At 43.7% G+C, this 27,186-nt stretch overlaps 1 protein-coding gene across 6 annotated transcripts in view; it reads right to left on the bottom strand.

The window, feature by feature from the left end:
* The window catches only part of arhgef4 (Rho guanine nucleotide exchange factor (GEF) 4), a 59,801-nt gene that overhangs the window by 15,787 nt on the left and 16,828 nt on the right, over positions 1–27,186 (bottom strand). For 2 of the 6 annotated variants that reach the window (XM_027031595.2, XM_027031610.2), the window contains exons 3-5: positions 6,801–11,426; positions 5,746–6,090; positions 5,254–5,383 (exon numbers count right to left, since the gene is read on the bottom strand). In XM_027031595.2, coding sequence (XP_026887396.2) covers positions 5,254–5,383; positions 5,746–6,090; positions 6,801–11,426 — 5,101 coding nt within the window. Of the gene's footprint in view, positions 1–2,315; positions 2,797–3,743; positions 3,866–5,253; positions 5,384–5,745; positions 6,091–6,800; positions 11,427–27,186 lie in introns of those variants that run through there. The other 4 variants (XM_027031604.2, XM_027031621.2, XM_035527824.1 and 1 more) reach the window with 4 other exon arrangements.

Genomic DNA, 27,186 nt, shown 5'->3' with positions numbered 1-27,186 from the left:
TAAATGGATTATTTTGCACCTGGCCAATTAAACAGGGCAAAATTATTTCAAGCATTCAGAGGATGGCCTGTTGGCATGAAGGAACTGTGAACGTGGAATGCTGTGGTACCATATCACACTTAGCTTTCACTTTCAAACTTTTTGCAATAAGCATAAAGGTTGCAACTGGCCCAAAGGTAAGAGTTCACTATTGAACTCTTCTTAAAAAAAGCTTAAAAAGGCTTCATAAAGGTTGCAACTGGCCCAAAGGTAACTATTAGAGTTCACTGTTGAACTCCTCTTAAAAAGGCTTTTAAAGGACCTCTGAACGCCATTCTGCTCCAGTCACCTGACCTTACAAGCCCTGTGGGGGGGTCACAAGATTCTGTGAGCAGACCGAGCACTGACTGCAGCAAACAGGAACAATCACCGAGTTGCTCTTAACCCAAAATAGAAGCTGTCAAACCAGCAGGCTTGGCTAGACGGGGGACTTCAGAACAGCTTCCTGTAAGCTGGCTATGATCCATCCCTTTCTGATGGCCGAGAGAAAGCAGAAGCTGTTCGGCTGCGCTTCTTGCCATGCAGTTTACCACCATATGAAAGTACGAGAGGACCACACTGCTCACTATGCACACATGCACACAGGCCACCTATGAGCTGCTACAGTTGTGTGCAAATTGTACTTTTTGTTCTGTTTTTTAAGCGGATGAGACACCAAGCACAGGTTTCACACCCAGTTTCAGCAAATGTCAATATAGCAGCCAATGGGGTTAGTAAGAACAGCACACTCAGCTCGAGACATGTACGTGACCTTGTCTTTATCTAAGATGGGTCTATCTAGAATGGATCTGTACCTCTGCGAGATGCCAGCAGATGCTCTGGAGGAATTTTCTTTCATAAACATGACCTCGTTTCGCTTTCTCACTCTCTCTATCTCACTCTCTCTCTCTCTGTGTCATTTTAAAAATGATTGAAGCTGCTCTGTTGTTTTTCTCGCTGCTGCTCAGCTTGGCTGACAGCTGAAGGGCGCTCGCCAGGGCCCCAGTGAAGTGAGAGGACTGTCTGACACACCTGGAGCTATGTCGGTGTGAGATGGAGAGTGAGGGAAGAAAAGGCCCAGCTGAGAGTCATAGAGGGCATGGTGGCCACCTGTAGCGTCACTGGCTTCTCTGTTGCCATGCCAACCCTACGCGAAAAGGGTTCCGGGCAAGCCCTTTGGGCTGATTACGAAACTTACCTGCCGCCCACTGCAGTGTTTTTGTGGATCGGCTACAACCGTGGTAATGCGGTCTGTCCTCCATGGACACTAATGAACTAGCAGGAAAGGCCCCACCTCTGAGCAGCTAGTGGAAGAGCTTCACCAAAATTGCCAAAATTTTGATCACTGATCAAAAGTGAAAAAAAAAGAATGAGCATGGGTTTTTAAAAGGTTGGTTTCCTCCCGCTGAATGCTCGCCACCTCCTCTCTAATTTCAGGGAGGCAGCATACGGGCCGGAGCCTAGGGACCGCATGGCATGGAGTGACCCTAGCGGCAGACCGATAGGTTGGACAGACGCCACTCTGGGGTGGGAACGCTGCTGCCTCCATCCCTTGAAGCGTGCCGTTGTTTCCACAGGGGAAGGACAGTATAAACAGTAAACGCAGTAACTGAACTTTGCCCCACTGTTGGCAGCCAGGCTGCTGTGACCTTATGCTCCTTAGATATATCTCCAATTCTGGACAAACCATTCACTGAACTGACAACACTATGCCCATTTTTATCTGTTGAAAACAAAAACAGCCGTATATCAGAAGTTGAAATTTGTGACTAATGTGACAGCAAGGAGAAATGACACGGGGCAAGAACCAGCCTCCTTCACAACCTTCATCATGATCCGCGTTCACCTCCAAACAACCCCACCGTCAGCAGATATGGAACAGCAGACAGCACTCTGCGAGGACCTCTCTCTGTTTAACGCTTCACTAGCTGGTACCAAGTCACAGGAGCTCTTAGCAGGGCTCCCGGATCATCCTCCTGTTGCTCAGACAGGAAAAGGCAGCAGAGTGCTGTCTGTGTGTTTACATCTCCTCACGCACAATGTTCCATTCAACCCCCTCCCCAGCGCCCTCGCACTGGCCATAGAGGGTTAGACACAAGGCTGCCACACAAATTCAAATTCTGACCACACAATGCACAAAAGCCTTTAGGGGCACAATATACAAAAGCCCTTAACACCCCCTGGCTGGGGCACGACTTGAGCCCAGCTCCCCCCCACCCCACCCCCAAGCCGCCTGTGTTCCGTTCATCTGAGTTTAAAAGCAGAGTGGATAGGAGGCAGAAGGGAGGGGGACTTACCGTTGGTGGAGTGCAGGCTCTCCAGGCTCCAGTAATGGGACATGACCGCTCGCAGCGCCTTGCCCCCACCCGCTGGCCCCACGGAGGGGCTGCTGTCTGAGTCGGAGGCAGGGGACAGGCCCGAGCCCCCGCCGCTGCCGCAGCCCCCCCCGGCCAGCGGGACGCCCACCTCGCCGGCACAGTGCTGGGTACGCATGCACCGCAGGAGGGCGGCGTCTACTTGGTACTAGGTCCAAACGAGCCGGCGGCTATGTTTCGCGTGTGTATCTATATGTGTGTGTGTGTGTGTGTGTGTGTGTGTGTGTGTGTGTGTGTGCGAGAGTGCACGCGCGTGTGTGTCAGTCACTGATTTCTTGGCCTCTGCAGCTTCAAATGCATGCGACACCTCCCCCCATCATCCCCTCGTTCTTTCCTTCACTTTTTAGCTCCGACACGGTGGCGGCGAGAGCCCCTCTCTGCTCCGCAGCAGAGCCGAGACACACGATCAGCCCTCTCCCTCACTCACTCACACGCAGCCACGGGCTGGCATCACTGGGGGCCCCTTCCAGGGCAGGGACGCATGAGCGACATTCGAGCTAACTGCAAAGTGCTTAGCCTGGCACTGAAAAAGGCAGACATCGCTGTTCCCTCACAGGCCCCCTTGCAGGGCCCCTCCCACTGCTACAGCCAAGCTGTTAGTAAACCAAAAGCCCAAACCTACAGTGCTAAGCAGTGGTGTTGAGGGCAGTGCGTGCCTTCTAAGAATTTAACCCATAACTAGTGAAGAGCCACAAAAATAGCTGAGGCCAAAATATCCACAGGAGTTATTTAATTTTCTATGACAGCAGTTTCTACACACAAAAGATTATTCAAGATACGGTTACATGAATGCCTAATATCTCACAAAACGTCTAATGAAAGGGAGCCAATGGAATAGGAGGAAGTTGTTATCAGACCTCAAACTGAAGGGGTTTACTCCTGCGAGCTGAGCACAGAGAGGACATGGAAACTGGATGTAACTAGAGGAGAACATTCCTCACATTCCCGTAGGTGGCTGGGATGATGTTCAGTTAGCTACGATCACACACATACTTCAACATTCCAGTGGATGACAGGAAGCAGCCCACCTCCAGTAATTCATCATGAAATCTAGAACATCTGCAGTTCCCTTTGGGTGCTCTGTCCATAAATAAGTCTCATTGAGCAACACCAGTCCTCTTGACCAGGAAAACACATTCTTTACTTTAAGCCATATTATTTGGTCAGCAAACCTGTGACAGTGAAGACCACTGAAGAATACAATCTTATCGAGTCTGTCACATTAATAACTCATTAATAAATGCTACACAAAGGCTGAGCCATCTTATTTCAGATGTTCAGCTGTCAAATAACAATGTGCTCTTGACAATCCAGAAATGGTCTGTGAAGGTTTATGAAGCAAGTACTCACCGAAAGAAAAAACCTGTCTAGGAACTCCCAATGACGGCTTTATAAAATATGACTGCAGAAAGCAGCGTGTGCGGGTGCATACTTGGTTCTTTGGTTGAATGTTCTGGTGTCCGCTGTGTGGTCCGATATGTAGAATTCTAGCATCATATGAGCATGGCCATGTCAGAGGTACACCACACAGGCAAATTCCATGATGCTTGCCAAGGTCATAGCGTGGGGGATATGTCACAACCGGGCAGAATGGGCTACTTGTGTCTAACATTGCTGCTCCTTCAAAAGACTCTCTATTACATAACATATGCACTAATGAAGAATGTCATGGCATTCTCAACAGGTCACTGAAATGGGAGGGTACTGGGTATATCTCTATACAGTATATCTCTGCTGGTGTTTGGAGTGTGAGGAAATGAAAAATATAAAATAATAAAAGCTTAAAATATACAGATCTACTGTCAGGCATCTATGTCAGGAACACAGGTGTCAAGGTGTCACAACATCAGCCAAGATAAAAAGAGGTGCATGAAAACAAAGACAATCATTTTTAATTTACCACCTAAAACTCAATTTGCTTCAATGAAATTTTGTCTCAAAAGACAAGTGTCCTGTACTTGTGTAATGAGGGTGCTTGTATACTCTTGGTTCAAAGGGGGGTACATAAAGAGAAGATATTGACAGAAACAAACAGAGAAAGAATGGCAGGAAAATAATACATTGACAGACAGAGAGATCAGAACTGGCATTAATGAATGGAAAGAAATCTGAAAAAAATATTTAGCAGAACTTTGGCAGACAGTGTAAGAGAAAGAGAGTGAGAATGCCACAGAGAGAAAGACAGAGTTAGAGTGAGTGAATGAGAGAGGAGTGGTGTACCTCACAAAGACAGTCCCTGTCTGATCCATCTACACCAGGACACAAAACAGATCTAGACTTTTTAACACAAAGTCTTTGGCTGAGAGACACTGACGATACAGTCAAAGGCCTGCCAGCAACATAAAGGAATCCCAAATCGGCTCACACAGAACAACTGCAACAGATCATGCTCCATGTCTCCAATATACTATTCAGCTAATATGCCACTAATACAGGATATATAAACATGGCATCAAAAGAGCTTAAGCTCACCCGGTGCTCCCTGGCATTAGAGAAGTTTGCCACTGTGGGCCCTTTAATGTAACTCCAGCGCTATGCCTGCCCCCTGCATGACACAAAAGTCTGTCCTTGGTCAGATCTACTGAGGGGCACACACAGTAACCCTGCATTGTTGATGCCCTTAAGTATGTTGCAGTAAGTTTAAGGTGTTATCCTGTACCTTAAACTTAAAAAAAAATGATAATAAAAAATTAATATCTGCTTAAAGCATTTTTTAACTTGACATTTCATCACTTTTACACGAAATGAAACAAATGACCTTACTTCCACAGTGACTGCTAACATCCTCAGATCCAACAAGGAAGAAACGTCTGCATCAATTGTAGATATCTCTGATGATTCAAATATCCAGTACACTCACCAGAGAAGGAGACACGACGTGGCCAACCCAGGCAGTCGAGACCGGTGGGAGTGCTCTGGGAAAAGAACTGGTCTCTGAGAGACGTGGAAGAGAGATGCTCTGGAGAAGTGAACAAGAGACTCAGCCGAGCCTGTGGGGGAGATGAAGAGTATACTGGCTTTTCACTTTTTGCTTGCTTGAATTAATGATATTTGCTTGTGAAACCGCAATTCAAAAATAAATAATTCCCTGAGCAACTGAACATGTGCTGATTAGTTACAGTTTTGATGAGGATAAAAGTCATTCTGAAGCAAGTTCAAACATGTACAAAAAGAGACACAAAAGGAATTTGAGAGAGGCCTAGAGGCAAGGCACTACAAGTCAAGTAAGACAGCATGCATGTCCTACAAATGGCAGGGAATGCAGAGAGAAGCAGATCAGGAAGGAGGAGAGGAGTGGAGGCAGCTGATCTGGAACCCAGGCAGCGCTTTCCCCCGACGAAAGGACCCTTACTTTCTCCCGTTTTTCAGAACACTGTGCACTAATCTGGCCAAGACTGCTCTGCACGTTGGTCTTTGTCTTCAGAATTGTCTGGGTCTTCCGAGCTTTCCCTATACCGGAAAGGAGCTCGTCTGAGTAGGAGCGCTGCCGGGCTTCTGGGAGGCTCCTCTTCCATCTCAGGTCTAGCGCCACCTCTCCAGTGTCCTGCATTGCTGAGCTCCAGCCACAGAGCTCGGAGCGGGGACGGGGTCCATGGGTGCGACGCCCTTGTCTCCTCATTGGTGGCATGCAGGCCAGAGGCTGTGCCTTCCGTGCAGCTGCCTGGGTAACTGCTTTACTTCCATCCTGCACATGCTTCTGTGCGCAAACGCAAATTGGGTTACCATGTGGGACTGGCCTATTATATGTGGGGTGGGAGCAAGGTTGTCATGCATGTATTTCAGCCATTGTTATTACAAATTCAGTGGAGTTAAGGTAAGAGATTGCTTTGGCTGTTATCATGCAATATGATGGCGTAAACACTCCCATTCCAACACTAGATGGCACTGTTTCTAAGCTCACACGCCTAGAAACATACATTTTGGATGACATATGAGAGAATGCATTACCATTGCAAATAAATTATTAAAAATTATTGGAATCTTCACCCTGACTTTTTTAAAGGGTTACTTGGGTTGAACTACAAACAAACAAACAAACAAACAAATATATATATATATATATATATATATATATATATATATATATATATATATATATATATATAAATATATATATATATATATATATATATATATATATATATATATATATATATATTTATATTTATATATATAAATATATATATATATATATGATAAAATATATATAAAATTATTATATATGTAAAATATAAAATGATATACAGTAATTGTCAACTTTTATTCAGAAGCTATATAACTCAGCAAATCAAAGTATAAATCATCTACCATATATCAAGCAAAAACTATGACATAACCAAACTGAGTGATCAGTAAAAATTAAAACTCTGTGACAAGTACCAATTAAAACAATTTATTTAATCTTACCTCAGGCTCATTGCAAAAGTTGGTGGAGACCAGGCTGGTTTGGGAATGGCTGTCCGAGTTGCTGTCTTCCAGTAAGAAATCAGAATCGAAGGAGTGTGCTGATGCGAGTTGCACTGCTTTAGATCTGAAAGCCTTTGATCCCAGCAGGGGGTCTGAGAGGCCCTCCAAAGTTGGGCCCTGGCCCAGAGAGCACAGGGAAGAGGCCACTGACCTGGAGGGGTAATGTAAGCCTCTCCGGTCCACCCACAGCCCTGGGCTTTGAGGCTTGGGAGTCATGGGTCTCGTCGGTGTATCGAGGCCATCGAAAGAACCCAGCGACCTGGCCCAGGATGGAGAGAACTGGTTGGTGAAAGCAAAAACAGTGGGGTGGATGGGAGACTGCAGATGGTCACTGTGGTCAGCCTCAAACATATCCAGGGAGTCTGGAGAGAGTCCAGTTGGTGCAGGACTGCTCTCAGAAGACTGCCCCGTAGGTGCAGACCCTGATACACCTTGAGGTCCAGTGGTTTTGCTAAGTGGGCCAGAGCACCATGTGTTTTTCAAATTTTCTTCAGACCTGGGCAATCCCTGGAGATCTGGTCCATTCAGAGGTAAGCCAGTGGGAGAGCCACTTCGCAGGTGATGTTCTGACTTAGCAGTTAGTGGTTCAGGAACAGACATGGTTCTCTTCAGTATCTCTGCCTCCTTAACTGACCTCTGTTTTCTCCATGACTGCTTGGCCTTCACTTTCTCAGTTGCCATATTGCGGCCCTGCTGCTGATTCTCCTTTTCACTGGACCGGTTCTCGAACAAGCTCGACAGAGACCTGTGGGCCATGGCAAGCTTCATACGAAAGTTTAAGTTATCAGTACTTTTGCTCTTCTTTTGGCCCAGCCACTCCATGGTGGGGAAGGTCTTTGAATTCAGCAAGTCCTCAGTCCTGTCCTGCTGCCAGGCTTCTCTGGCACTGGGCATGGACTTGGGTTGTCCGTTCTTCTCCAAGTCAGGCCAGGTGAAGGAAAAGGCTTTCTCAAACTCGTCATCTTTGATGTGATCAGCGTACTTCATCAGGTGATCCGTACTGTGGGTCATATGAGCTCCTTGGAGGGATGGGTGGGCTTGGTTACGTTTGGGTGAGCTGTGATTCCCTGCCTCCTTCCTCTCTTCACTATTCTCCAGTGACACCTTAGGCTCAGGCTCAATCTCGTTGCCACCCTTACTCTCTCTCTTGGCTCTGCGGAAAGAGGGAATCCTGGAGAACATGGAGAACTTTGAGCCTTTCCCTGTTAGGCTACTCTTGTTATTCAGAGAGCCTTGGTCTCTGGAGCTGCCTCCGGTGGGGCACGGAGGGCTATCTTCTTCTTGTTCACTGTTCATGGAGTCCAGGTCAGGAGACACAGAGCTGGAAATACTATTCTCATCTCTATTGTCACTTCCATTGATCAGAGAGGTAACTGTATTTCCTGTTTCTGGTATATCAGCATCATCAAAAACTCCACTGAATGGAACATTGGATTGCACCACATCCACATGACCTACATAACCATTATGCGACAAGTGAGATACAGTGTGCATGGCTGAGTGGCATTCCTGAACAATTCTGTCCTCATCTCCAGAAGACAAAACTTCCATCTGTTGCACTTCCTTCTGACTCTGATTCTCCATTAAAAACCAGCCCTCCTGAAAGTGATCCGCCTCCATAATAGGCTCCAGACTGGCAAATGATGACATACCAGCACTAACGTCTGTAAAAGAGAGTCTCTCTATCTGCAGCGAGAGAGATTCGGCACCCCGAAGCCCTCTACATTGAGCTGTATTTAGCATCACAGCTGATTCATCACTGAGAACTGCCTCAAGCTTTCTCTCTGCAATTTCTAACTTGTGAGTGCCGGCAATCCTGAGAAGATAGCTCACAGGCAATGTGCTCTCGTCACTGAGGAGCTCCTTGTGTTCGGGTCCATTTCTAGTAGCACTACATGGACGTTCGGTGCCTCGTGAGTCTGTGGCGGTTGGTGTGCATTGACTGTGCAGGCTGTCTGTGTGTAGGGAGGCGATGGTGTGTCGGAGATCCGCAGTGCAGCCATGGCTCGTGACGTCCGCATCCTTGAGCCAGGAGCCTCCCACGGCCTGCTCACCCTCTACTGCAGAGAAGTGCAGATGGCACTCTCGGCCACCAAGGTGATCACAGAACTGCCCCTGAGTGCAGCGTCTGTGCCTTTTACAGGCCTCTACATTAACTGGACTTTTGATACTTTTATCATCCACCAAAGGGGCAATATTGTGGTTGTCAAGGAGGCTCATAAGTCTGGGAGGAGTTGTCATGTTCAAAATTCCACTGTCAGTGGTGGCACTCTCATGATCATGATTGTGTTCCTCTGGGAATGAATGCCCTTGATCACAATCAAAACTAATGTGTTCCTGCTCTGTGGTAGTGCTGAATAAAGTACACGGTGTCTCAGGGGTGATAGGCATTACATTATTGTTTGTGTCTGACTCATGGTCCCTTATGGGTCTTGAAATTACATTGTTATGTAATGATGTGCTAGCAATAAGGGCATTATAATCTGAGTGGAACAGGGTCTGCATGCAAGAATTACTGCTTGCATCATGTAAAACCTTAATTACCTGCTCAGACTCGCTGGCTTTTGTGTTTGAATAAGTCAAATCTTCCTGCCTTAACTGACTGGATGTATTGTTCGGGCTTTGTTTTGGATATACTGGTATCTGTCTGAAACTCTCATCTATGTCAGACAAATAATCTAAGTTACACTTTGTTATTTGTTTACAGTTCATGGACAGGTCACTGCTGAATTCAAGACATGTGTCTGTGGGGTTAATTGTAACAGCAGATTTCAAATTTTCAAATGGATCTGAATGTTGCACTACACAAGGGTTTATGACATTGTTTTGATCACTATCAAAAATGACGTTGTGCGCTTCTTTACTAGACTGCACATCATGTGTAGATGGAATCACATGAGAGGAACTATATTCAGAGCCGTCAGAATAAATGACTTCCTGTGCTTTCTGTGGTATGACTGTGAATTCCTTCAAACAGCCTCTGCTAGGACTCAAAGTGGGTTTGTTGGGATTTTTAAAAATGTCATTTTCTGCAGCAGTATTCAGAAGGGTGGTGTTTGGGTTAATAACTTCTTCACTATCAGTGCTTGTAAAAGTAATTGAGGCCTGTCCTAATATAACCTTCTCTTCTCTGCAACTTTGTGTTTTGTTGTTAAAGTTCTGTTTGTGACAGCTGACCTCTGACCTAAGTTCATGAGAGATTCCCATACATTCTAGAACACCATTTTGCTGATTTTGTGTGTAATTCCTTTCAACTGACTCTCCCTCCTTCTCACACTGAATTTCACTGTAATCAGTGCAGGTGTGCTTGCCCACTTTGTATAAAGAGGGTTCACTGTTGCCTAGAAAGTTATTTGCCAAATCTGACAAAACACAACTTTTTGCATCCATCTGACCTGAGAAAGCTAGCTCTGCTGAATAATGACAACAGTCTGGATTAACAGGTGAAGTCCTCAAAAACCGTTCCTCATTATAACCCACAACATCACTCGCATCACTCCTCAAAAATCGCTGTTCATCCATTTGGAATGATGTTAGATGCTCAGGTTGGCCCATGCAGTGATCGGATGACTGTAAGATTTGGTTTCCCATGAGAGGCTGAACAATGTCCTGTGGTACGTTCCAATGTTCCGGTGAGTGCAAAAAGCTGGATGATTCCAAGTCATCTGGCCAACTACATTCAGACATCACAAACCATTTCTCATCCACTGTGGAGACCTCAGACCCTCCCATTTCATCAAGCTGCCCCACAGCTTCCATCCCATTCATGTCTGTCGAAACAAGCTGTGACAAGTGTAAGCTGATTTCGGCATCAGGGAGAATAAGGTCATGTGAGAATGACTCCGTTTTGTCCAGTTCTGAGCAGGTCACCTTTGATGATTCAGAAATCAACTGCGCTTCAGTGTTAGTTATGGGATTGTTTATCATTTTTGATTCTGTTCCAGTTCTGCTTGCAGGAACTAAATCAGAAGAATCACCTAACCAAGCTTCCGTGACACTTCTATCTGGCATCACAAGCGTGTCTTTAGAAGTTGGCTCCATGAAAACTTGCAACTCTATCGGTTCTTTTGACTCAAAGCAGATGGCAGTTGTGTCGGGTGCACTACACTGTGAGATATGAGGAATTCCAGCTTCCTTGGATGAGTTCATGAGAGATGAAGAATTCATAAGTTCAGTGTAGCCTGAAGTCACCCCACTCATGTCCTGTTCTGTGCCGATGAGTGACTGTGCAATGCCCCACTCTCCATCCGCTTCCCACTGGAGCCCATCTGGTTCTGTGTGTTGCCTCTCTGCACCAGAAGGGCAGTAGTTTCTGTCAGGGCAGTGCTTGGGAGAGGCCACGTCCTCGTGCACTGCAGAGCATGAGCTGCTCCCTGAGCTGAGGGAGCGGTCACCATCATCATGGCTGAAGTCTGAGAATGTGTCACTATGCCATGTTCGGGCATCAAAGAACACGTCCGGCACGTCCTGAGCTGCTGCTTCTCCGCTCCATCCACCCACTGCTTGCTGACACTCGCCCTCCTCCAAGTAGCATGCCTCATTTGCATTGTTGTCAACAACTGGTGCCTGAAACAACATGGAGAAAAACACAGAGCTATGGCCCTCATAGTGGTCATTTACCCAAACATTTTGTCTGGGGAAAATAGCATTGTTAGCATCATTGTTTCATAGAACCTCCTGCATTCATTTTAGCACTAAAAAGGAACACATGTTCACTTGTTTCATCAGAATACCATGATCATTTAGTTCCATCTTGAACACTGCCCTCACACGTGGAACCAACATCTCTAGCATTTCGTTTCCATTATGTACCCATATTGCATAACCTTTAAGAAAGAATCTGTTGATTTAATGGAATATCTGAATAAACTACTAGCTGAATCATACAGTAATGCTTATATTCCACCCTTCCATGCATCTCAAAGAAGATGAGCCTGGAGGGCCACATTAGAGGTGCACGTTAGAGGTGCACATTAGCGTATAACCTTCAAGCTCTTAACTCATTTGAGTGGAAGTAAAGCTGTCCTTAGGAAGACCTGACAGAGCCTCCTTTAACAACAGCAGGACCTTAACAACAGCAGTTAGCAAAGATGGAAACACCAACCAATCGCTGTATGAATGTACTTCCACAAGCAGAACAAGAGTGGGAATACAGACGAAGTTGGTATTCCCAATATGTAATATTCAATTCTGTATAAAAAGGCAGAGAAACAACATTAAGTTTTTACATTTTTTACATTTACATTTATGGCATTTAGCAGATGCTCTTATCCAGAGTAACTAACAAAACTGCTTTAGTTGTCTACAGTGGTGGCCAAAAATTGAGACTAGCACAAATTTTGGTTTTCACAAAGTTTATTGCTTCAGTTTTTATGGTGGCAATTTACACTAACTCTGGATTGTGAAGAGTGATCAGACAAGTCATTCCTTGTTATGAAAATTAACTTAAATCACAAAGATTACTGCATTCCAGCCACTGCATTTCAGCCCTGCTACAAAATGGCCTGCTAACATCATTTCAGTGATCTACTTGTTAGCTCAGGAGAAAATGTTAATGAGGACAAGGCAGCTAATATGCTGATAGAAGAGCAGACTAGTTGCTTTAAAAGTTGGTACTTTTTCTGTTAACCATGGTTACCTCCAAGGAACACGTGCAATCATCAATGCAATGTATTAAAAGGGTTTCTCATGCAAGGACATTGCTGCTTGTAAGATAGCACCTAAATCAACCATTTAACAAATCATCAAGAACTTCAAGGAGAGAGGTTCAATTGCAGTGAAGAAGGCTTCAGGGCTTCAAGAAGCACCAGGACCATCTCCTAAGGAGGATGCAGCTATGGGATCGGGTCACCACCAGTGCAGAGCTTGCTCAGGAACAGCAGAAGGCAGGTGTGAGTGCATCTGCACACACAGTAAGGCAAATGCTTTTGGAGGATGGCTTAGTGTCAAGTAGGGCAGCAAAAAAGCCAATTCATTCCAAGAAAATCATCAAGGACAGACTGACATCTGGACAAATGATTGTCTGGAGAAGGAAAGGTGAGCACTACCATGAGTCATGCCAAGAGTGAGGCATCCTGGGAAACATTCATGTGTAGGGTTACTTCTCATCCAAGTGAATGGGTTTGCTCCAAATTTTGCCTAAGAACACTGCCATGAATAAGTAATGGTATCAAAACATCCTCTAAGAGCAACTTCTCCCAATGATCCAGGAGCAATTTGATGATGAACAATGCTTTTACCAGCATGACAAAGCACCATGTCACAAGGCAAAAGTGATAACCAAGTGGCTCAGTGAACAAAACATTGAAATTTTGGGTCCATGGACAGGAAACTCCCCAGATCTCAATACCACTGAGAATCTGTGGTCAATCCTCAAAAAGAGGGAGGACAAACAAAAACACAGAAACTGTGATCAACTTCAAGCACTGATTAGGCAAGAATGGGTATCCATTAGTCAAGATTTTTTGCCCAGAAGCTGATATTCAGCATGCCAAGGCGAATTGCAGAAGTCTTAAAAAAGAAGGGTCAACAATGTAAATATAAAGTCTGTGCTTAAACTGGATGTATTTGTCATTAAAAAGTTTTTGAAAACTTATGAAATGCGTATAATTGTATTTCACTATACTATATAAACATCTGACAAAAGTATATAAAAAACTGAGGTAGTAAACTTTGTGAAATCCAAAATTTGTGTCAGTCTCATAACATTTGGCCATGACTGAACACAGAAAAGTATCCTTTGCTAGGACAAACAAGTTAGAGCTTAAAATACCCTAAATGAAGATGCTACCAGAAAAAAATGCCAGTGCTAAAAATTAGAGATACATAACAACTGTTATGAGCACTATGATTTCTGTATCCTCACTGGATTTGAGAGACAAGAGCGTCAGAAAGATTTATGTGCAAAATGGACTTTTGCTGTGAGTTGTAGAACAAGCAAAGGCACTACTGAGTTTCCAATTATTTAACTGTGGTAATTAACAAAGTCACTTTATGTCACTACCATATTATATTATATTTACATTTACATTAAATATTAAAATAATATTAAAATAACTTTATTGTACATAAAATAAAATAAAAAATAACTTTGTATGTTAAAATAACTTTATTGTACTTTCTGCTTTCATAGGATAAGCAAATTCCTTCCTATATTATCCTCCACCATGCTTTTGAACTACTTACTCTTAAGCGCAACTTAGGTAAAACCTACACAGGCTGCTCCTGCTCTACGTTTACACTCTCTACTCCCTAGTCTTCACTTTTGTTTTTCCTTTCCTTTTTTTTTTTTTTTTTTTAATGGTCATGGTCTCAGTGCTCCAGTCAGGAATTGCTGAGTCAGGCAGCAACAGCTCCAGGGCTGGCTCTACACTAGCTCTGAAAGCATGGCCTGACAGAGAACAGGATAAACATACCTTTTGTGTGTTTTAGTGAGCATGGCATTATTCACGAGCCTCTGCAGAACTCTAAACGATCCTTAAAGCCGTTTTGAGTGGGGCTTTAAGCTGTCCACACCCATGTCTAAAAGAAGTATGCAGCTATATTTAAAAGCATGGAATCACTTTATTAACAGATAACAGGCTTATTAGCACTTTATTAACAGGTAACTGCATCAGAACCATTTTGCATTGACAGATCCTGTCCAACAAATTCTAAATCCCCTCGCCTGGCAGGTCAGGGTCATACCCGCTTGGCTGACACCATGCCAGCCTCTCAACACAGATTGAGCCTTGCACGAACCCTCTGTATCAGCACATTTCATGTCTGCTTACAGCAAACAAAAACGCAATCCAAGAGCTTGGATCTCCCATACAGCTTTAAAACATTCATGAAAAGGTGCGCTGACATCGCTTCTTCAAGGGTGCTTTCATCGCCAACCAGGGGATCCACAGCATTAGCTAGGAGTGCTATCATTTTGTCCAGCTGCAGCCTGTGCATGGTCAAATGTGGCCAATGCTGAGATGTAACCAAATGGTTTTTCATTTCTATAGGAAGAAGTGCATACGGGGGGAGGTGACACGGCCCAACAGCAGGATGCGGGGTGGCGCCAACGATGACCAGTGCCAGGCACAATACAGACAGGGAACACGACCATCTGTTGCAAGCTCTGGTTGCTATCCATCCTAACCCTCCTGTGCTGCTAGACAGGAATAGGAAGCTAATCTGCTTCCTCTATGGAAGAAGGGTGGCCAGCATTTTTCTGGTCAACATCATCGGTGTTCCCAACCGACCTGGTCAGTGGGGCTCTTTAGAATGACAACTTAACTGCCATGTTGTCCAAAACACTCCCGATGGAGGTGAGCGGCTTGGGTGTTTTTGAGCACTCCCGTTCTTCCACATCTCAGTTCTCAGAGGAGTGTCTTAAAATCATTCAGTCAGAGAAAAATGAAGAGGGAGAAAGGGAGGGGGAGAAATATAGTGAGAGAGAGAGAAAAAGAGAGAGGAATGATAATGAGGCCCAATGCAGACTCTGTAATGTCGGCATGATTTTTTTTTTTTTTTACACACACTTACATCATTTCCATTGGGAGGCAACCAGGTTGACTGCAAGCAGCAGAGTGGGGCTCACAGTCCCTGTGCTAACAAAGGCTAGTTTAAAGAACCTCACTAGGATATGCTTGAATAAACCTGATCCTTCCAAACATATGTTAAATCTGCCACGCCAACATTACAGAACGTAAATCTTCCACCGGGTGTGCAAGTATTGGACTGCAGACAGCTGTGAGTCACAAAGAAGCCAACAGGCTTGCGTTCCTCAGGGGGAAGGGGGGAGGCTGAAGGGTCAGGGGGCCGTTGAAGCTCTGACAGAGTCACTAAGACGATCAGGCTGGTTGCTAAGTCATGCCTGCTAAAGTCGTAAGATTTGACTGTTCTTCCTACATGAGCTCATCCCACTGGGGGTGATCTAGCACAGAGAAGGAAATACGAATACGCACACACAAACACACACGCACACACACACACACACACACACACACACACACACAGACACACACACAGACAAAACTGAAGCTGCAAAAAAACACATGAAGACATGAAGACTTTCAGGCTCATGGGACAGACCAGATTACATTTTTATACTTTTCTATAATCTTTGGGTAAAAAAACTAACTACCAACACAATGATGGAAAGACTATTTGGTATAATAAACAATGAGATTTGTGTGATCCCTTTTGGAAAACACAAAGGGGTTCAATTACAAGTGGCCCAAACCTAGGAGGATTGGGGACCACCACAGAGTCTTCACATTCTTGAAAAGAGGACTAAACCAAACCCTTACTGCCCTGTCCTTTGTTTGGATTTCCTGGGAACCAATCTCTGCTTAGACATAAGCATCATTAAATGTTCCACCACAAAAGGCATTAGATCAACAACTCAAAGTTATGGCAGTAACGAAGCCGATGGCACTAGTGATGGCCTGTACTGTGTGGAGGGCTATTTGGAGTGGCGGAAGCCATATATTACACTGTATTACGCTGTGACAGACAGATTTTGAAACCTGATCGTGCTTAATTCAGGGCTCATCAGAAATAACAGCGTACAGAACACAGCATGATGGCAGTCATTTGCTGTAACAGTTAAAACCACTAAATCCAATTTGCCAGCTTGATCCAATAGCAGCATGTATTTATGAGGCAGGGCGAAAGCTGAAACCGGCATGTTTTTGCATGATTTCAATCAGAAACATGATTAAGCCTTTTGATTTGAGCCCTGCAGGTTTTCAGAGAAGGTAGGTTCCTAAGACATGTTTTCACTCATTCTCTATTATAGCAAATTAGTGTTGGCTCTGTCCGAAGACTACCATCATGAACTGTGCTCGTTTCCTCACAGTAAACTGCATGGACAATGACAATTAACTGCATGGACAATGATTACGCAATGTATCTATCAGCATATAGAGGAAGGGACACCTGTTTCACCACATATGTGACTTCACTTTGGTAATATAACACTACTGATCCAATAAATCAGATCAATGCCACACACAGACACACACACACACACACATTCACATGCACACATACACACCCGCATACAACACCCTTGGGAGCATGCACACACGCATGTAGACACACACACACACACACACACACACACACACAGTCAACCTTATAAATTTTGGAACAAAATACAAAAACTATTTGGCAGCTGAGTCTTCTTTGCTCGAGGCTGGGAAGGTCAAATTTTTACTGCTGATTTAAAAGCAGAATTTAAGGGAAAATAGAGGTAAAGAGATCTCATCTCCTCACTCCCCCTCCCTGAATGGCAGACAAATGTAATCAGTTTCAGAGTATGCAACAACAAACTGTCCCCAACTCACATATATATGACTGAATAACTGCTGTATGACAGTAAAAAATGTAGAGGTAGTAAAAATTGCAGTGAAGTACAAGGTTTCCAGAGAAATAAGATGCTTCAGACAGAGGTCTCTCATCAGCTGTGCAATCAAAGTGCTTCTGAAGTTCCAGGATGTGAAAATAGTTCTGTGGTGGCTGGAGCTGAAACAGCAAGCCTGGAAGCCGGTTCCTCTCTCCGGGGGCCAGAGGAGGAAGCCTGGGTTGCCTTTGACCCTAACGCCCTGGTTCTTTTCCCCCACCTCTCCATGACACCAGCATGAGCCGCTGCCTTTTCTGCTGCTCCGCTGTCTTGTGCTCCAGACATAAGCACCTTCTGCTGTTAATCAGTGCATTGATTCTTTATGTGGTGTGAAGAAGACTGCGTGTTGTATAGCAGAGTGAACTTTGCGGAAGAGAGCCCATACTCAGGGACATATACAGGTTGACTAACTGGTCGACTACCAGGATTCTCACAACCGAGTATAGCCACACTCAGGGTGATGGGCTTCAGGTGGTGCTTTGGCCTTTATAGAAAATACATTTCAGAAGAATAGAAAACATATTCAGAGAGATCCACTTATCAATTTCAGTGTTACTGTGATCAAGGTAAAAAAAAAAAAAACTTAAATGCTCAAGCAGGCTACATTAACAGCTCAATTCAACGAAGTCAGGCATTAATACCTACAGAAGGCTAGGCAGCCCAGGTGACTGAACTTTACACTGACAGGCACAGAAACTCCTAGAAAGACCACTCTCGACTGAGCGGTGAGGCTGATGTTTAAAAATCCCAGCAGCACTATGGCTGATAAACTTGTACCAGGTCAATGGCCACATCATAGCTAAGAATCATCAAATAATGTCACCCCAATAATATCAGCTCAGCAGTGGTTTGTGGTCAGAAACAAATCAGTGATGAATGGAACACAAATTGACCTGACAAACATATGGGTAAAGAGGCTGGTGAGTGTCAAACACCAGTCCTTTACCCCAGATTGACCTGCTTTTTACAGATCTGCACCATTATGCAACTGAGCTTTTCTGAACTTTGTGGAACTGGGAGGATTTCAGTCTGAGCAAAAGTTCGGAAGGAGGTTAATCAGCTACTAAGAGTCATGGATTTGCCACGTCTAGAGTGCAGAGTGAGAAACCTTAGAAACACACTCAGTGCTGATGAACTACAATGAGGTTAAAGGGGTTAACACTGATTATGATAAAGGCTGCATGTCTGTGTTGGCATGCAAGACCCCCACCACAAGTGTTTATGAGGTGAGGCAAAAGACTAGTGCTGATCGGCTCCACTCTAGTGGAGCGATCCAATAACATAGAAGACAGATTATGAAGTTCTCCAACCACCTTATTTCTTCGGCAGTCGGGCCAGACAGACAAGCCCAACAGAACCTTGCCTGCAGTGGCACAAAAGCACCTGGGAGCGGCCCAAAAGCTTCTCCCTGGCCCCTCCCACCCCCTCCCCCTCCACAGTAATCCTCTCAGGCCTGTGTTTACATACCAGCTCCGATGTTATCTCACCACCACACTGTCAGCTCAACTCATCCTTATATTTTGCCAAGCTCAGTGGCTATCTGTTCCAATCTACCATGAGCTGCTATGAGGGACATTTCAGGGAGATGGGGAAGGTAGGTTTTGGGAACATACAATGCGGTGGAGATCACTTCGAATTTATTAAGGGGAAATCACCCCAGTCCTGCCTCAGGCTTCTTATGTACAATGAACACTATTGGCCACGCACTCTGTCAGGCTGCTGTGTCTGAGCAGGTCTAATCCATTTTTTCTGTTCAATGTGTTATAAACAATGCAAGGAACATGGTATTCTTCAGAATGATAAATAAATAAATTGGCACAAAATCAATGATCCATGCAGGAAGTCACACTGCATATGCTGTTAGAGAAACACTGCTGCTAAATTGTATCCAATGTAAACACAAACTGTTAAAAGAAAAACTGACCACGGTATCTTATAGCTTCAAGCATTTCCAAGTGATAATTTTTGTTGTTTATTTAATGTTTATAACTGAAAAGCAGCCAAGTTCCATACTGCTCAACTTTAATGCTTCATGCTTGGAGGTTGGGTGCTTTTTAGGTACACACCTATGTTCTTATGAAGAAATGAATCTGCCATCATTCTCTCATTTCTTTTTTTAATTAATTTCCGTCTCTTTGCTTTCCTGCCGAGATTCCTGTAAGACAATCACTCAATGTGCAGGCTAGAATCAAATGCAAACCACATTCCTTATCCAGTATGCCACAGGATACACAAGAGCATTACCAAGAAAATTCACGCGCACAGGAACATTTTCAGAACTGGCTTCTTCATTTGACTCTATTTTAACCTATGCATGGCATGAACTGGTCTCAGATGAAGAAGATTGGACGATAAATTCAGCACTGGTGATCTGAGCATGATTCATTTCCTTACCAAGGAGATGATAACACACATGCTAACAGATGCTTTAGAACATTGACAGTTCAATTATCCACCCTCACCAGTTCTGGCAGGACTTACAGCTACACACCCCAAACATAAGCAAATGAGCAAGGACAACAGCCTAACGAGCTGCTGGGGCTTGCACAGCCAGGTGGTGGAAACGTCACTCCTTCCTATTGCAACCTGTTCAGGATTCTGGGCAGAGGAGCATGTAGGGGATGCCCAGGCTGAAAGAGGAGCAGCCACCTTCTTCTGGCCCCAGGCTGATGGAAAAGGCTTGGTGCGTGGCCAGCAAGTGAGGGTAACCCCACAGTGAACAACCCTGGAGTGAGTAGGATGTGGCCTCTGCTAACAAGGACGACAACTAGAAACAGACGAGAGCTGGCAGGAGATCGTTACAAATGCATTTGTTATTTAGACTACTGGTTACCCTGTACTTTGTTTCATAGGGAGGCACATTTCACAAGTATGAAGCACACAGTTCAGGATCTTGACAATCAGTATTTATCACCTTCACCTGAGGCACCATACCTGACTTTTAAGGCTGACGTGTACTCATCCATTTGGAAACATACAGAAGCACAAGAGGCCTGAACTTCGGAGTAGAATCGGGAGGGTGTGTGTACATTTACATTTACGGCATTTGGCAGACACTCTTATCCAGAACGACTTACAAAAGTGCTTTGTTGTCTCATACTCATAGTATGAGAAATTTATTCATAGTATATATTTGTCATTTACTCATAGTCTATATAAGCACCAAACTCAGTTCATGGTCATAATCTGGTTCATAGTGGGCATGCCTCGCTGTGATCCAGCATCAACAAATTTTCACTTTCCTTAACCGCTTAGAGCGCTGACCTATACGTATGCACCAAAAGGTTGCAGAACAAACCACAGTCTATATTTCAGTTAAGGAAGGAACAGTCCATAAAAAGAAAAGCCGCCACAGCTTGCTGGACTGGTAAATGTTTTTACTGCAAAGTATCTAATATACACTTGGTCAGTGTTTGTATTATCACACTATGTTATATATATGAAACATCTGTTCCATTTCTTAATGCTGCTACCATACTACGCTGCTCTGCACAGATTCTAGCTAGCAGTTAGCTATTTGAGGGCAGCACAATGGAGCAAGGGAAACAAACAATGTTGACATTGTTAGTGAAAAGGTTTGCTGAGACATGTTATTGCTTTATAGTTATAGTCTAGCTGCACATAGTGCTGAACATGAGATTGAGTTTGTCGGTCAATGACCCAGATATTTTTTTGTCAATCTGAGAAGGAAAGGATAAAATACTCCCCTAGAGACCTGGACAGATAGCTAGCTATATTAGCTATTTTTAAACTTGCAAATGCTGATTTAGTGCCAGTGCAAGCCAAAGTATGTTTAGTTATTTATGTTTAGCACCATAAAAGCTGCAACAATTTTGAATTTAAAAAAAATTAATTCAATTTACATGTCAATGAAACTCTCTTGTACCATATAACTAATATGCTGATTAATGTGTGTACTGTGATGTATTATAAATATAGCTAAAAGAAAAACTGACATGTTTTGAATATTACAAAGTGTAACACATGTTACAGCATTATGGGACATGTGCTAAAAATAAGTTTTAGTTAATGAAGCTGTTTTTGTCAATCAGAGAAAAAGGTAATATACCTGCCTGCTCTGATAATCTGGACATGTATGTTAGTCTATTTGCTACACTACTGGTGCCAATTTGATGCAATATTAACTTGTAAATAAGGACTTAAGAGCTTCATTAATCATAACTCACTAAATACTCTGCATACATTTATGAATGCTCAACAACCAGTCTAACAACACTTGTGGTGCTCTCAACATGCAGTTCTCATTTATTAAGACAGAATTTATGTCTATTACTTAATTAAGACCCAACTAAAGTTTTATTAAGTTGTTAATAACAAGAAAACAAGCCATGTCGAGCCTGTTAATCTTGCAATGAAATGTTGGCAAATTATAACTTCACAACCTGCTTTTCTTCTCGGTATAATTGTTCAGGCTGTTCTCACAACACCTCCATGGGTTCATGGCAAGGGCACTGGCACCACCAGTATTGCCAATCCAGCGTGAATTAGTGAGTCGAACAGATGGAGGATGACCAAACACTGGACAACACTCCTTCTAATCAGATCCACATTTGCTATCATGACTAAACACTAATTAAACAGTTTTAGAACTTGACATTCTCTTCTCAGCCCTCTTTGGCAATGTAAACAATGCATCAGCTGAGATCAGATTCTTAGCATTGGATAAAATGTCACAGCACAGTGCAGCCAAAGCAGTGCAATTAGATACATTTTCACCACCACTAACACCTCCACTCAAATGAAACATCCTTTTAACAAGAATGGAATGAAAATAAAGCAAGCTTTTTTTGTGAAGCAGAGCAGCAATGCAAGGATCACAACTCCACATGCGACCCATGTCTTTCTCTGGTGCCTTTGCAAGGTGTAAAAATGAAGAGCAGTGAGCAGGAGGAGTGGAGAAGCTAAAAAGGGACTTTACCTGGAAGAAGCTGCGTAAGAAGTATATTACGCTCAGCATTTCGAGTGGCCCGTGGAGGGGAGTGCTCCCCTCTCACCCTCAGGCTTCACTCCACCACCTCTATCTGTCCGCGTCTGTCTGTCTGTCTCTCTCTCTCTCTCTCTCTCTCTCTCTCTCTCTCTCTCTCTCTCTCTCTCTCTCTCTCTCTCTCTCTCTCTCTCTCTCTCTCTCTCTCTGCCCCTGCGTGCTGGGGTGAGTCTATCCAGCCGGGCGCCTCATGCTCACTTGTTGCTGTTTGAGAAAACTCTGAGGCAGAAGGGAGGAAGCAAGACAGAGAGGGAACAGAGAGAGAGAGAGAGAGAGAGAGAGAGAGAGAGAGGTAGAGAGAGAGAGAGAGAGAGAGAGAGACAGGACCTAACGCGTCAACGATTTAAGCTCCCAAACAATGCATGGTCTTCCATTCAGCTCATAACTGCTACGTCCAAAACAACATTGCTGGCAGGAGGATTTTTAACTATTCAGCTTCCTCTCTTCCAGCCGCATTTAATTAGTGCATTACACAATACGCTAAGCGCATAAGCAGACCCGGCCCAAGGTAGGCTGTACAATTGCAACTACAAAGGGTATGAGTGGGTGTGGGTGTGTGCAAGGCAGACAGAATGTTAACTTGGGCCTGCCCAAGGCAATAAGGAAGACATAAGTGTCATTCAGCGTGTTAGAGATTAACCCCTCAGAGTTGAAACTGTAACATTTTCAGAGGAATGATGGAGCCAAATTATGGCACGCACACACACAGACACACACAAACAAAAACAAACAGGAACAACATGCTTCTCCAGTCCTCCCAAACTGGAATATTTCAATCAGCAAATGCAAAAGGAACAGGTCTGTCTGATATAGGAAAGAAAAGAATTCAGGTGCTGTTTCTTTTGCAAAGAACCAGTTTGTAAAGAACGAGGTATAAGATTCCACTGATCAAGAATAGCTACCTCATATAGGAAAACATCGAAGTATTTAATGAGCTTTAGTATTATCATTCACATTAAATGATCATTTGAATGTTACAACACAGATATCTATGAATGATTTTTAGTCAGTCATTCAGGTCACCAAATTGTATAGCAGTAGTCAGTCAAGGTGACCAGACCACATACAATCAATGTACAAGTGTACAGTCTACATTTGCCTTGATTTACTCCCACATCCTAAAATGGAGCTTGAGCTCTGGCTCAATGTCTCCCTCTGTTGCACAAATATGACAATTGCAAGATAAGAGCTGTCACAGTTTCCCCTTTTAAACCTAGTTTAATATAGCTGTGCACTTTGTCAGCTAATCACCAAGCCCTTCATGAGTAAGAACCTACAGTAAAGGCCATGATAGAATAACTGCCTCTACACTGAAGGAAAACGGCTTAATACTTGACAGACCTGTTCTAGGCGAATAGAAACCAAAAATAATTTTACCTACTGGGGTACAGCATCACTGAAAGTATAAGTGCTGAAACTTGTTGACATCTTTTTTCCTTTGCACCCAGTCCCATTAAAAGATGAGGGACAGGGGACAGTAGAACCAGATCTCTCCTTTGGGTCTCAATATTGTCCTTTCCTCAGATGATGTGACATGAGATTGGACACCTGGACACCACCAAATAAAAATGTACGCATGTACACCACCAAACATTATATGATCACACCTTTATAGCACAGCGCAATATAAGATTACACCTGTACACATCCATCTATTGTAAGATTACATTACACTACAATCTTATATAAGATTATACAAACACAACACCTGTCTCTCCAACTCCAGGTGATATAACTCCCAGAATTCCAAGCATGGGCTCACACAAGCCATGTAGATTATTTACTACAGCTGTGTCCTATTATTATCTGTCTATTTATATGTCTGTTTGTTTTTTCCCTTTGTGAAGTATTGACATTATCCTAGTGTGCATACTGGACGATTTTCTCCTATTATTATTGCTTTTTGTGTTTTTTTCCTCTCCTATCTGCCTTTTGGATTTGTCTGACTGATCAGTTTGCTCTTATGGTTTTGACTTCGAGGTATTTGGATGTTGATTTGGACTGGCAATCTGTCTGTTTTGGTTTTGACCCTGGCTTGTGGTACGACCGTGATTCTGTACTACCTCGCTTTGAAAGCGTGTTTTATCTCTGCAAACGTCTGATTTGTTTGGAAATGTCACAATATGACGTAACATTTTACTTGAGCACCACACAGGGCCATTACACATAATGATCATTACTTGTAATGGTCAATATTAGTACTGTTCATTACTGGTAATGCTTGGTACTGATAGCATTTGCTACTTACTGGTAGCATTTCTGTAAAACCACATGGCCTGATAGCTTGTAATGGAAAGTTGAGGCTTTCATACAGAGAGATCAGGTTAGGTGAGATTGTTAAAGCCTTGCTTAATTCACTTTGCCAATAACAAAGAAAAGACAAAGCGGGAGATTAGGTGGGTAGTGTGAGTAAGTAAAGATTTATTTGACAAGAGTTGTTATTAAGCCAGAGGCCAGAACATTCCACAACAGCAACACCCCTGAATCGTCAATTCAAACCAAATGAGACAGATTTTTATTCTCAGCCAGTCACCATAAAATCAGCTCTTTAAAGTATTGTGAAGCCTGAACAACACTATTCTCTCCACGGCCCTTTCACAGAGGCTGAGTGAACCCCAAATCACGGCCTGCTGCCCAAAACAATGAGCGACACCCCCCATAATGCACCCCTCCCCGACAAAACATCTCGAAACAGCACCACAGGCTCCGCTGTTCCCTGGGTGATGATCAGTTTCCTCCATGCTATTCATTGGGTCTGTGCTCAGCAAGAGCATGAAAGAAAGGTGGGGATGGCGGAGGCTCTAATTTTGTTTCTCTCCTTCTTTTGCTCTCATCCTGTTTCTGTCACTCTCTCCATCATATTCCTTTTTCCCCTCCTGACAGTCTTTCTGTCTATCCCCCCCCCCCATCAGTGTCCTCTCATTTGAGTTTTGTTTGACATTGTCACATGCCTTCTCTGAAAGGGGTTATTGTGAATGAAGTGGGTGTGTGTGTATCGTCAATGAATTCCTCATCGTCATCGTCGACCCCCCCCCCCCCCCCCCCCCCCCCCGACGATGATGTGCTCGTTGGGGGTGGGAGAGCAGGCGGGTGCTTATGAGATGCTGCTAATGAAAGTCCCAGCTGTCAGCAGGCTGTCTCAGAGACAAAAGGGGTGGAAAGGCAGGGTACTGAAAGCCAACTGCCAAGACCCACATTAGAATCATAAAGGCACTTGGAACCAGTGATGTAAGTGGTTACTGTAGGCTACAGCTAAACCCAATGCATTGGTATGTCATTCCTCTTTCCTCAGAGGAAAACGGTAAATGTTCCCATGGTGAATTCAATAATCATTGTTATTTTGCAAACCTCATACAAGCAAACTTATTGCTATGAGCCTGCATAGAGAGCTTATTAACCCCTTACTAAACTCTAAACTCTACAAACTTGGATGTCTCATGCTGAAAAGGGGGAGACATGGCCAGTGTCGCATGAGTATGTCACAGCACAATAGCATTAACATGTTTACCATCATCTCTCACCCCTGTTTGGAGCAAATACATGCAACAGCATTTACAGTACTTTTTTACATGCAACAACATTTGCATTACTTATTTACATGGACGTAGAACACAGACATTATACATCTATTTATGCTATATAATTGCTGGCCACATTATTAGAAACATTTATTACTGTAGTCATAAACACCTTGCAAGCATACAGTTACATGCACAATTTGGAAGAGCCATCCTCCTCTTTATCAGTGGTAGGTTTCTGACACAGGAACAGTATTGGTTGGATATTTTTGGGTGGCAGGCCACTCTCAAACCAGCAGTGATACTGACAATATGTATATAAAAAAAAAAAAGTTTAAAAATTTAAAATAAAAACAAAAAACCCAGCAACATCACTGTGCCTGATAAACTGATTCCATGTCAGTGTGAGAATGGCCACCTACCCAAATAACATCTGGTTGGCAGCAGTCCTGTAGTCAGAAATTGAACAGGATAAAGACTGCTTGACAAACAAGATACAGGGGGGCTTTTAACATTTGTTATTGGCTACAGATGTGCATTATGCAGTTATTCACTGCAAAAAATACACATATAAGACAAGTGTGTGCAGTGAGAGTAGGTGCAAGTAGATGTTTCTAACGAAGTAAGTGTAAAGTTTATTTTGTGAGTACACATATGTGCAACTGATTAACTGTATACTCCACTTCACAATAAACAAATTCTATTCAAACCCGGTAAAATTTTAATTAAGCAAAGAGCATATTACAAGTTATATTCATATATGTATTCATCCAGAAATGCCAGTTAATTCACCTCTCTGTTTGAGGGCCAGTGAGTCAATATCGATGGCTTTCCAAGATTGACTTGGCACTAATGGACTTGAAAACCGGGCAGCAGAGTGGCTTTACTGTCCAAAGCCACATAACACTTGTCTGCTTGGCAGGTTTTAGTAGTTGAACACTGACTGAGCCAACACTCCACTAAGTAGCAGGGTGGGACTGACAGCTACCTGTTGATGCCTGATCACTATAAAAACTCTCAGGAAGTCCTTCATTATCCATTTCATATTCCAGAAATATGGCAAGTCTGAACTGAGCGCGATGCCGATGCAGGAGGGGAACCTGTCACTAGTCATATTTAAGACCCATATGGGGCTGAATTGCTAAATTCGATAAGCATGTCGTTGCTGTGGAGGTTGTGGAGACACCAATGAGACGCCACAGCTGTTCGAGGTAAGAGAAAGCCATAGCCAGTTGATTGCAGGTTCCCGTGCTTGAGTGGAACAGGGCCTCGGCCGTGGAAAAGGCTCTCCCCTGCAGCAGGGGGAAAAAGCCTGGGAACAATAAGCCTAGCTGGCCTGGCAACAGGCCTGGCAACCAACCTGGCAACCATGGCGCAAATGCAATTAAGTGGCTCCTGCAAATCGCATAGTTGTGTCCAGACTAC

This window comes from Electrophorus electricus, chromosome 7 (genome assembly GCF_013358815.1).
Source record: "Electrophorus electricus isolate fEleEle1 chromosome 7, fEleEle1.pri, whole genome shotgun sequence".
Classification (NCBI taxonomy): domain Eukaryota; kingdom Metazoa; phylum Chordata; class Actinopteri; order Gymnotiformes; family Gymnotidae; genus Electrophorus; species Electrophorus electricus.
Note: the sequence above shows the minus strand (reverse complement) of the source record. Positions and strands in the feature narration are given on the sequence as shown.